Below are 11,445 nucleotides of genomic sequence, written 5' to 3'. Positions count from 1 at the left end.
AAAAAAAAAAAAAAAAAAAAAGAAAGAAAAGTAAATGAGGTGCCCAGGAAATGGAATATTATACAAGCATGACAAATAATGCTTCAAAGCATGTTTTATAACAAAGGGAAAGCTTGACATAACTTTAAGCTCTAAAACATCAGGATAGAATGTTAAATGTAATAAAATGCCCTTGACCATGTAAGATACTGTAGAAAAAATAGATTGTAAAGAAGTATGTCAAAGGAAGATGGCTTTTGCTTCTGGGTGGTAGAAGCATGGATGGTATCTCTTCTTTTTCATTTTCCTTTTTGAACTTGACATTTTATATGATAAACATTTATTAATTTTATAATTAAAAGGTAAAGATAGTAAAACTGGGCTGGGCACTGTGGCTTATGTCTATAATCTCAGCACTTAGGGAGGCTGAGGTGGGAGGAGTTTGAGACCAGCCTGGGCAACAGAGTGAGACCCATCTCTACAAAAAAATATTTAAAAACTGGCCAGGCATGGCGATGCACGCCTGTAGTCCCAGCTGCTTGAGAGACTGAGGTAGGAGGATCACTTGAGCCCAGGAGTTTGAAGCTGCAGTAAGCTGTGATGATACCACTACACTCCAGCCTGGGTGACAGAGTGAAACCCTGTCTAAAACAAAAACGAAAACCTGGAGAAACCCAGCCGCCTTTGAGTATTCTGTACCTTCACATCACATCACATCTGTCCCCTCCAGCTTGTTTGTCCTCTCCAGGTTTTGTGTATTGTGTGTTTCTGCTCCTTCCTTCCCCTCCCACCCTAGTTATACAGGTGGGATAAACTAGTGGTTAGAGCAAGAGTCTTCTAATCCTTAACCTGAACAAGTTCCTTAACCTTCTGTGACTCAGTCTCCTCATCTGTAAAGTGAGGACACTCGAATACTCCACATCTCGGTGTATTTGTCTTTGTGGTACAGAAACTGCCCTCATGGGCCACTGTGGACTGGGATGGTAAGGATGTTGGCAGTAGCACCACAAGAGACCAGAGGCCCATCCCCATCATCGCCTACCACATAGTCCTTATAGAGTCAGCTGTGTCCCTATTCAGAGGAAGGGGTCCCCAGTTATGATTACAATGGAATTTTTCAATGACACACAGGATGATAGCTTCAAGTCAGAATTAATTTGGTTTAAAGAAAATGCAGAAGTATTTTTTGCACCCCTGATTTTGTTGCCTGAGAGTCATGTCTTGTACCCATTGTCATGAGCTGGGTTACCACTTTCCAAGGTTGTGGCCATAGACTCCCAACTGTCTCCTGGCCCCAACATCAATCCACTCCTGTCCATCTACACACAACTACCAATTATTATTATTATTATTTTTTTTTGAGAAGGAGTCTCACTCTGTCACCCAGGCTGGAGTGCAGTGGCCAGATCTCAGCTCACTGCAAACTCCGCCTCCCGGGTTTACGCCATTCTCCTGCCTCAGCCTCCCGAGTAGCTGGGACTACAGGCGCCCGCCACCTCGCCCGGCTAGTTTTTTGTATTTTTTTTAGTAGAGACGGGGTTTCACCGTGTTAGCCAGGATGGTCTCGATCTCCTGACCTCGTGATCCGCCCGCCTCGGCCTCCCAAAGTGCTGGGATTACAGGCTTGAGCCACCGCACCCGGCCCCTAAGTATTTTTTTTGTTTGTTTTTTTGAGACTGAGTCTCACCCTGTCACCCAAGCTGGAGTACAGTGGTGCGATCTCAGCTCACTGCAAGCTCTGCCTCTCGGGTTCAAGGGATTCTCCTGCCTCAGCCTCCCGAGTAGCTGGGATTACAGGTGCGCACCACCATGCCTGGCTAATTTTTGGATTTTAAGTAGACATGGGTATCACCATGTCGGTCAGGCTGGTCTTGAACTACTGACCTCAAGTGATCTTCCTGCCTTGGCTTCCCAAAGTGCTGGGATTACAGGTGTGAGTCATTGTGCCTGGCCCGCCCTGGAGGCTCTAGCCAGCACTTAGTGCTCACCACGTGGCATGTCACCCTGCAGGGACAGCCCCTGCAAATCTGGGTTTGGGAGGCCAGGACACAGCCCATGGTGGAGACGGAAGTGGATGGGTGCCTTAAAAAGGGTCAGGAGGCTGGGAGTGGTGGCTTATGCCTGTGATCCCAGCACTTTGGGAAGCTGAGGCAGGTGGATCACATGAGGCCAGGAGTTTGAGACCAGCCTAGCCAATATGGTGAAACCCGGCTCTACTAAAAATACAAAAATTAGCCGGGCGTTGTGGTGCATGCCTATAATCCCAGCTACTTGGGAGGCTGACGCAGAATAGCTTGAACCTGGGAGGTGGAGGTTGCAGTGAGCAGAGATAGTGCCATTGCACTCCAGCCTGGGCAACAAAGTGAGACTTGGTTTCAAAAAACATATATATAAAATATATTTTTAAAAAAGGGTCAGAAGAGGCACTGCACTGTTTAAGGTGGGGTAGGCACCCCCCACATCTTACCAACAAGCTTGCAGTCCCCCATGCAGATACCCCTCTTTCTGTGGTTAGGAACCCACTTGCCTCCAACCTCATCTATTCACTGAGGTCAACCAGACCCCCTTTATCAGGAGGAGCAGGTGCACTGACCCGGCCTGGCCCCTCCTCCCTCCTGAATCCCCACTGGGTAAAACTTAGAAGTCACCGGCACCACCACCCCTTTCTCTGCTCCAGGATCTGGGACCACATTCAAGCTTAGCCTTCCTCCATCTACCTGGGGCAGGTGCCCAGGTGAGGTGGCTAAACAGAAGGGCAGGCGCCTAGGCCGGGTGTGGTGGCTCATGCCTGTAATCCCAACACTTTGGGAGGCCGAGGTGGGTGGATCACTTGAGGTCAGGAGTTTGAGACCAGCCTGGCCAACATGGTGAAACCCCGTCTCTACTAAAAATACAAAAAATAGCCAGGCGTGGTGACAGTTGCCTGTAATCCCAGCTACTCAGGAGGCTGAGGCAGGAGGATCGCTTGAACCCAGGAGGTGGAGGTTGCAGTAAGCCATGTTTGCACCACTGCACTCTAGCATGGGTGACAGAGAAGGACTCTGCCTCAGGAAAAAAAAAAAAAAAGAAAAAAAAAAGGCAGGGGCCTGGCTGGCTTCCGTTCCCAGACCCCAGAACCTGTGCCCCATAGCAGACTTAGCTCCAGCCCCCAGCACTATGACCAGGCCCTATTCCCAGTGCCCCCTCCACAGCCAGTGCCTCTTACCAGGCTTTGGGATGAGTCCTTGGAAAGGCCTAGAAGAGAAACAGAGGCAAGGGTGTCAGAAGGAGGACCTGGGGGATGAGGAAGACACCCCTGGGATACAGTGGCCTCAGTCTCTCCTGGGAGCACCCCAGACCTACAGCAGCAGAATCTGTATTTTAACAAGCCGCCCTGGGGCTCTGTGTGCGTGGGACACTGAGACGATGTGGCAGGGTGCTGGCATTGGCAGTATCACTCTGCAGGATGCAGACCTGGGCCTTGTGCCGGCTCTGCCCTGGCTGGCCCTGGCCCTGGGACCTTGGGCAAATCTCCTGATGCAGTCTGAATGCCTTTCCCGGGGGCTGGGGGTGCAGTGAGCAGGTGTTGCTGAACAGCTTGAAGATGCCCTTGAAGGCTGCCCTTGCCATGGTGGGGTGACCAGTCCCACTTCTGAAGGGCTCCCTGCACTTGAGCTGGCCTGCAGTCCCTTCCCGGCCACCCCCAGGACCCAGGATGGTGCCAGGAGAGCCGCCTTGTCCAGTGGGGAGAGCAGGACCTAGGGAAAGGCTAAGGATTCGCAGGTATAAGCCCCCAACTGAGCTAGTCCTGCCTCTTCACCCTCACCCTTCCCCCTGAGTACCTGGTGACTGTGAACTTGATCTTGTCAGCCACGGCAAGAATCCTCTCCAGGTTCTGGGAGCCGAAGGTGCAGGGCTTTCGGAAGGGGATTCCTGGGGGCAGCCCCTCAATGATCACGGAGCCGGGGTTACTCTTGATCCGCTTGTAGGGGACCTGGACCGGGTACTTGATACCCAAGGCTTCCCCTGTGGGTGAGAGGCAGGGTCCTACCCATCAGGAGTGAGAGGCAGCGTGGGGTGTGTGTACGTGGGATTGCAGAGGTGTGATGGAAAGACATGCGTGCAGGAGAGTGAGTGGTATGAGAAAGCTCTCATGTAGCACCGTGGAAAGGTATAGGCATTACAATCTGAGCTATATGATCAGAACATTAAAAAAAGGCCAGCATGGTGGCTCATGCTCGTAATCCCAGCATTTTGGGAGGCCAAGGCAGGAGGATCACTTAAGTCTAAGAGTTCGAGATCAGCCTGGGCAACATAGCAAGACCCTGTCTCTACTAAAAATTTCTAAAAAATAGCTGGGCATAGTAGTGCATGCCTGTAGTTCCAGCCACTTGGGAGGCTGAGGCAGGAGGATTGCTTGAATCCAGGCGTTTGAGGCTGTAATGAACCATGATCACACCACTGCACTCCAGCATGGGTGACAGAGTGAGACCCTGTCTCAAAATAAAAAAAAAAAAAGAAAAGAAAAGAAAGAAAAAGCCACACCAATATGCTCCCATGTTGTATGCTCCCCCCGTTTTATTTTTTTTTTGAGACAGAGTTTCGCTTTTGTTGCCCAGGCTGGAGTGCAATGGCGCGATCTCAGCTCACTACAACCTCCGCCTCCCAGGCTCAAGCGATTCTCCTGCCTCAGCCTCCTGAGTAGCTGGAACCGCAGGTGTGCACCACTGCACCTGGCTAATTTCTTTTTTGTATTTTTGGTAGAGACGGGGTTTCGCCATGTTGCCCAGGCTGGCCTCGAACTCCTGAGCTCAAGTGATCCAACTGCCTCAGCCTCCAAAAGTGCTGAGATTACAGGCATGAGCCACGGAGCCAGGCCCCTGTCTGTTAAATTGTGTGTGTGGTAGTTGAAAGTGTGTCTCACCTCACTGGTCTGCAAGGCTCATGAGCACAGGGACTGTGTCTGTTTTATTCACGGCAATATCCCCAGTGCCTGAGACAGTGCCTGGCACATAGTAAATGCTCAAGAAATACATGTAAAGGGGTGGATTGTTTCCCCAGAAATGCCCTCGACTGGAACTGGGAAACCTCCCATTTCTCTGCCCACAGCAGCTACGTGTCCCTCCCCGGGGGTTCTGCGCTGCTTACCGTATTTCTTATTGAAAAGGTCCTGGACCTGCTCCCTTAGTGTATTGGCGATGTCGATCCGTGACAGCCTCGCGTCGTAATTTTCTGCAAAGCGCAAAACGATTATGGGTTTGGGCTGTTCAGTGAAAAGGCACTTGGTGACTTTTAAGGAAGCTGATTTTCTAATTATGGGGAACTCCTTCTCCGGCAATTAACAGATCTTTGGAGTGGGCCCCTCAGGTCCTTCAGCACCAACGTCTTGATGGAGATGTGTTTTTTCCAGAAGGACATGCACTGTTGCCACAACAGTGATGACTTGGAAATTAAGTTAATTGTTGACATTTGAAAACCACCAAACCAATAAATAAACCCCGGAGGGGAGGGGCACCATGGAGTGCGGAGTCCTGTGCCCCGGGCTGGCGAGCAGGGGGCGGGGGCTTCATGAAGTCACTGGGGGGCTGGAGACAAGGGAGGGAACGGAAGCCCAGCTGATCCAGCAGATGGTGGAGGACGGGCAGTGTCCACAGACACAGGGGACGGGCCTGGCAGCTCCCAATGCAACCTCCACCTCCCAGGCTCTAGCGATTCCTCCTGTCTCAGCCTTCTGAGTAGCTGGGATCACAGGCATGTGCCACTGCACTTGGCTAATTTCTTTTTTGTGTTTTTGGTAGAGATGGGGTTTCGCCATGTTTCCCAGGCTGGCCTCAAACCCCTGAGCTCAAGTGATCCGCCTGCTTCAGCCTCCAAAAGTGCTGGGATTACAGGCATGAACCACCGAGCCACCCTCACCCAGAGAGTGTTCATTAAAAACCCCCAAGTGTGGCCGGGCACGGCGGCTCATGCCTGTAATGCCAGCACTTTGGGAGGCCGAGGCGGGAAGATCACCTGAGTGCAGGAGTTGGGAGACCAGCCTGGCCAACAAGGTGAAACCCCATCTCTACTAAAACTACAAAAATTAGCCAGGCATGGTTGTGCGTACCTGTAATCCCACCTACTCAGGAGGCTGAGGCAAGAGAATCCCTCGAACCTGGGAGGTGGAGGTTGTAGTGAGCAGAGATCGCACCACTGCACTCCAGCCGGCGTGACAGAGCAATACTCTGTCTCAAACAAACAAACAAACAAAAAATGCTGGGTGCAGTGGCTCACACCTGTAATCCCAACACTTTGGGAGGCTGAGGCGGGTAGATCATCTGAGGTCAGGAGTTCGAGACCAGCCTGGCCAACATGGTGAAATCCCGTCTCTACTAAAAAAATACAAAAATTAGCCTGGTGTGGTGGTGTGTGCCTATAATCCCAGCTACTCAGGAATCTGAGGCAGAAGAATCGCTTAAACCCAAGAGGCGGAGGTTGCAGTGGCTGAGATCGCACCATTGCACTCCAGCCTGGGCAGCAAGAGTAAAAACTCCATCTCAACAAACAAACAAACAAACAAACAAACAAACAAACAAACAAAGTGCCAGCATGTGCTGGAGGGATCCCAGACCACCATCTCTCTCTCTCTCTCTCTCTTTTTTGAGGCAGGGTCTTGCTCTGTCACCCCGGCTGGAGTGCAGTGGTGCGATCTCTGCTCACTACAACCTCCACCTCCCAGGTTCGAGGGATTCTCTTGCCTCAGCCTCCTGAGTAGGTGGGATTGCAGGTACATGCCGCCTAGCCTAATTCTTGTATTTTTTTGGTAGACACGGGGTTTTGCCATGTTGGCCAGGCTGGGCTTGAACTCCTAGACTCAAGTGATCCACCTGCCTCAGCCTCCCAAAGTGCTGGGATTACAGTCATGAGCCACTGCACTCGGTCTCTGATTTCTCTTCTTAGAAATAGACATAGAGATGGGTTCTATGTTGCTTAGGCTGGTCTGAAATTCCTGGCCTCAAGCGATCCTCCCACCTTGACCTCCCCAAGTGCTGGGATTACAGGCGTGAGGTGCTGCGCCTGGCTCCTATTCTGATTTCAAAGCACTAAGACCACAGCTGGTTGCTGAATAAGGAGTGGGCGTGTCAGCTACCTCCCACGGCGGGGTGGGGGGAGCAGGCAGACTCCTGCGCCCTGTACCCTCCCACCCCCCATCGTCCACCTGTAGGCACCCCCTCTCCCCTGGAGTCTCTAACACAGAGCTGGCAGAGTACAGCCGGGCCTGGGCTGCCAGCCTGGCTTGCCTGGTTCCTTAGGCCCTGAGGTTGGGGGCCAGCTCCTCCCCACTTCCAGCCTGGCCCTCCAAACCCAAACCAGGTCAAGGTCATGGTGTTGGGACAACAGACCTCCCCGAGCTCAACCTTACCTTGAAAGCCCTGTCTCTTCAGGTTCTCGTCCACCAGAGGATCCCCGGAATCCCTCTCTGGGGGCAGGGCAGGGGGAGAGAAGCCAAGTGAGGAGGCAGTTCCTGGGACCCAAGATGGCATCGTTAGGGGAAACCCAGTGTGGGGGTGTGGGGAGAACGCCAGGGCCAGGATAGGAGCAGGACAGAGGCAGCAGGAGGAGGGGCTGATGGCAGAAGCCCCTGGGGCCCTCCCTTGCTCACCCACACCATGGCCCGTGACCCCGCGCTGGGTACCTTGACTCTCCACGATGGGCTCTTTGACTCCCTCAGTGAGCAGCTCGGGCCTGAAAAACACAAGCGGGGCTATCACAGAGGTCCCTCCAAGCATCTCTGGGACTGCCCAGCCCTCCCCTCTGGGCCTCGGTCTGCACATCCCTGTAATGGACTTTCCTGGCTCTGCACAGTTCAGGCCTGGAGTCCCTGCCGCTCCACGTGTGGAATCTGGGGGGCTGTGCTGGGCTTGAAGGATCCAGCCAGGAGTGAGACCCCCCCGCCCCAAGTCCTGAACAGGTCCGTCTGATATCTCACTCCTGCTCCCAGGACACTGAACAATTGTCGCTGCCTGGGATTGGAGCAGGCGGCCTCAGGGGGCCTCCCATGGATCTGGTTTAAAGTGTAGAAACAAGGTCTGGTGCAGTAGCTCATGCCTGTAATCCCAGCACTTTGGGAGGCTGAAGAGTGTGGATCACTTGAGGTCAGGAGTCTGAGACCAGCCTGGCCAACATGGTGAAACCCGTCTGTACTAAAAATACAGAAATTAGCTGGGCGTGGTGGTAGGTGCCTATAATCCTAGCTACTCGGGAGGCTGAGGGAGGGAAATCGCTTGAACCTGCAGGCGGAGGTTGCAGTGAGCTGAGACAGTGCCACTGCACTCCAACCTAGGTGACAGAGCAAGACTCTGTCTCTAAATAAATAAATAAATAAAGTGTAGAAACAGTTGCGGCCCACTACATAGCAAGACCTCCGAGCTGGAAAGGTCTGAGATCTACGGCTCACATCTGAGACCTGCTGTGTCACTGCAGTCGGGAGCGCCAGTGACCAAGCCCAGCTCTGTATTCTACTAATGTCTTTAGCTCCACAGACTCCAGAAAGCCCTGCCCAGACATGAGTCAACCTTCTTTTTTTTTTTTTTTTTTTTGTTTTTTTTTTGAGACGGAGTCTCGCTCTGTCACCCAGGCTGGAGTCTGTGGCCGGATCTCAGTCACTGGCAAGCTCCGCCTCCCGGGTTCACCGCCATTCTCCTGTCTCCAGGCCTCCCGGTAGCTGGGACTACAGGCGCGCCACGTTCGCCCGCCTAGTGTCTGTAGTTTTAGTAGAGAGCGGGGGGTTCACCATGTTAGCCAGGATGTGCTCGATCATTCCTGACGCTTCGTGATCCGCCCCCGTCTCGGCCTCCCAAAGTGCTGGGATTACAGGCTTGAGCCACCGCGCCCGGCCTGAGTCAACCTTCTTTATCATACAGCACCGCATCTAAAGGCCCCATCTTCAGCACAACTTGTCCTGTTAGAGCAAGCCTGTTGGGGGGCTGGGGTTTGTGGTGGGTAGAGGACACTGGGAAAATCATGCTGGCCAGAGGGGTGTTGTTGGGGGATGGCAGGGTGGGCCACGGAGTGGAGAGGTAATGAGCTCTCTGGAGAGGTAATGGGCCTGGAAAGGTAATGAGCTCTCTGTCACAGGGGTAATCAAGCAGCAACACCCAGGAGTCTCTTCCTGGGAGTAAGCCCAAAGGCCAAACTCTCAGGGAAGGCATCCCCTGGGTCCCCAGTAGATGAGGATTTGGTGCCCGCTCTGGCGGTGGGCATCTCTTAGGCTTCTGTACAGTGCCAGGCACAGAGCTGAGGTCACGGGGCCAGGGCTGGGAGGGGGAAGCATAGCCTTGCCTTGAACCACAGACTCGGGAGCTAGAAAAGGCTTCAGACTGCATTTAGGCCCCTCCTCTTTATGGGAGAACTCAGGTTCCAAAAGGGGAAGCGAATTCCCAACAGTAACCTCAGAGAGGCAGAAGCTGGGCAGAGCCCCTGAGTCCAGGCCCGAGTAGCGACAGTGCTTCTGCTTAAATAGCACAGCCAGCTGCCAAGGCCACAGGGAGTAACAGGAGGAGCTGGCCTCAAAACCACCAGACGGCCTCTCCCGTCGGCCACTGCGCTAACCTGCCTCCCTTTCCAAATGACAGGTGGAGAAAGCCATCGTGACTTTAAAAACTGCTCAAGGCTGGGTGCGGTGGCTCAACCAGTAATCCCAGCACTCTGGGAGGCTGAGGCAGGTGGATTGCTTTGAGCCCAGGAGTTTGAGACCAGCTTGGGCAACATAGCGAGACTCCCCTTCTCTACAAAAAATGTAAAAATTAGCCAGGTGTGGTGGCATGCCCCTGCCGTCCCAGTTACTCAGGAGGCTGAGGCAGGGTTGCTTGAGCCCAGGAGTTTAAGGCTGCAGTGAGTTATAACTATGACACTCCAGCCTGGGCTACAGAAAGACCTGTCTCTTAAAACAAATGCTCATGGCCAGGCATGGTGGCTCACGCCTGTAATTCCAGCTACTCGGGAGGCTGAGGCAGGAGAATCGCTTAAACCTGGAAGGTGGAGGCTACAGTGAGTCGAGATAGCACCACTGTACTCCAGCCTGGATGACAGAGCAAGACTCTTTCTCAAAGAAACCCACAAAAGGCCGGGAGTGGTGGCTCACGCCTCTAATCCCAGCACTTTGGGAGGCCAAGGTGGACAGATCACTTGAGGTCAGGAGTTTGAGACCAGCCTGGCCAACATGGTGAAATCCTGTCTCGACTAAAAATACAAAATTTAGCCGGGCATAGAGACATGTGCCTGTTATCCCAGCTACTCAGGAGGCTGAGGCAGGGGGATCGCTTGAAGCCGGGAGGGGGAGGTTGCAGTGAGCTGAGATCACGCCACTGCACTCCAGCCTGGGCAACAGAGTGAGTGAGACTCTGTCTCAAAAAATAGGAAAAAAAAAACAAAACAAAACCCACAAAACCCAAAAACCAATGATCATGAGTACAAGCTGTCTTCTGCACAAAACCATAAAAAATGTCATCCATGAGGACTTGCTATTGAATTGGCAGCTAACCTCAAGCTGCCTGGGTGCCACTGGTTTATGGTTTGAGGGAGTGGGCGTAGAAAGCAAAAAGAAACCAGAATGAGACCCTGTCTCTAAGAATTTTTTAAAAATAAGATAAAATTCAAACTCTTTAAGCTGGCCCAAAACCCATGTGATCTGGCCCTTGCTACCTTTTTATTTTTATTTTTTGATATTTTTTTGTTTTGTTGTGTTTCTGTTTTTTTGAGACAGAGTTTTGCTCTTGTCGCCCAGGCTGGAGTGCAGTGGTGCGATCTCAGCTCACTGCAACCTCTGTCTCCCGGGTTCAAGCAATTCTCCTGCCTCAGTCTTCCGAGTAGCTGAGACTACAGGCTTGGGTCACCATGCCTGGCTAATTTTTGTATTTTTAGAGACAGGGTTTCACCATGTTGGCCAGGCTGGTCTCGAACTTCTGACCTCAGGTGACCCACCCTCCTTGGCCTCCCAAAGTGCTGGGATTACAGGCATGAGCCACCGCTCCTGGCCTATTTTTCTTTTTTATAGAGATAGGGTCTCACTGTGTTGCCTAGGCTGGTCTCAAACTCCTGAGCTCAAGCAATCCTCCCGCCTCAGCCTCCCAAAGAGCTAGGATTACAGGCGTGGGCCACCGCGCCTGGTCCCCTGCAACCTCCTGGGCCTCAATCTCACCATCCTTCCCTCACTCACCCTGTACCAGCTACAAGGGCACCTTGTGAGCCTTCAAACACACAAGCATGTTCTTGCCTCAGGGACTTTGCATGACTTTTTCTCTGTCCCCACACTTTTTTTTTTTTTTTTTTTTTTTGAGACAGAGTCTCCTTCTGTCACCAAGGCTGTAGTGCAATGGCATGATTTCGGCTCACTGCAACCTCTGCCTCCTGGGTTCAAGTGATTCTCCTGCCTCAGCCTCCTGAGTAGCTGGGACTACAGGTGCACGCCACCACATCCAGCTAATTTTTGTATTTTTAGTAGAGGCG

General features: G+C 52.5%; 1 protein-coding gene across 1 annotated transcript in view; it reads right to left on the bottom strand.

Annotated features, from left to right (window-relative positions):
• GTF2IRD1 (GTF2I repeat domain containing 1) overlaps positions 1-11,445 on the bottom strand; it is a 128,755-nt gene that overhangs the window by 38,876 nt on the left and 78,434 nt on the right. Inside the window, exons 17-21 of the mRNA XM_017849886.1 lie at positions 7,634-7,683; positions 7,361-7,417; positions 5,107-5,190; positions 3,801-3,984; positions 3,185-3,213 (exon numbers count right to left, since the gene is read on the bottom strand). Of these exons, the coding sequence (XP_017705375.1) occupies positions 3,185-3,213; positions 3,801-3,984; positions 5,107-5,190; positions 7,361-7,417; positions 7,634-7,683 (404 nt within the window). The remainder of the gene's footprint in view (positions 1-3,184; positions 3,214-3,800; positions 3,985-5,106; positions 5,191-7,360; positions 7,418-7,633; positions 7,684-11,445) is intronic.

This window comes from Rhinopithecus bieti, unplaced genomic scaffold, assembly GCF_001698545.2.
Source record: "Rhinopithecus bieti isolate Rb0 unplaced genomic scaffold, ASM169854v2 scaffold_31823, whole genome shotgun sequence".
NCBI lineage: Eukaryota > Metazoa > Chordata > Mammalia > Primates > Cercopithecidae > Rhinopithecus > Rhinopithecus bieti.
Note: the sequence above shows the minus strand (reverse complement) of the source record. Positions and strands in the feature narration are given on the sequence as shown.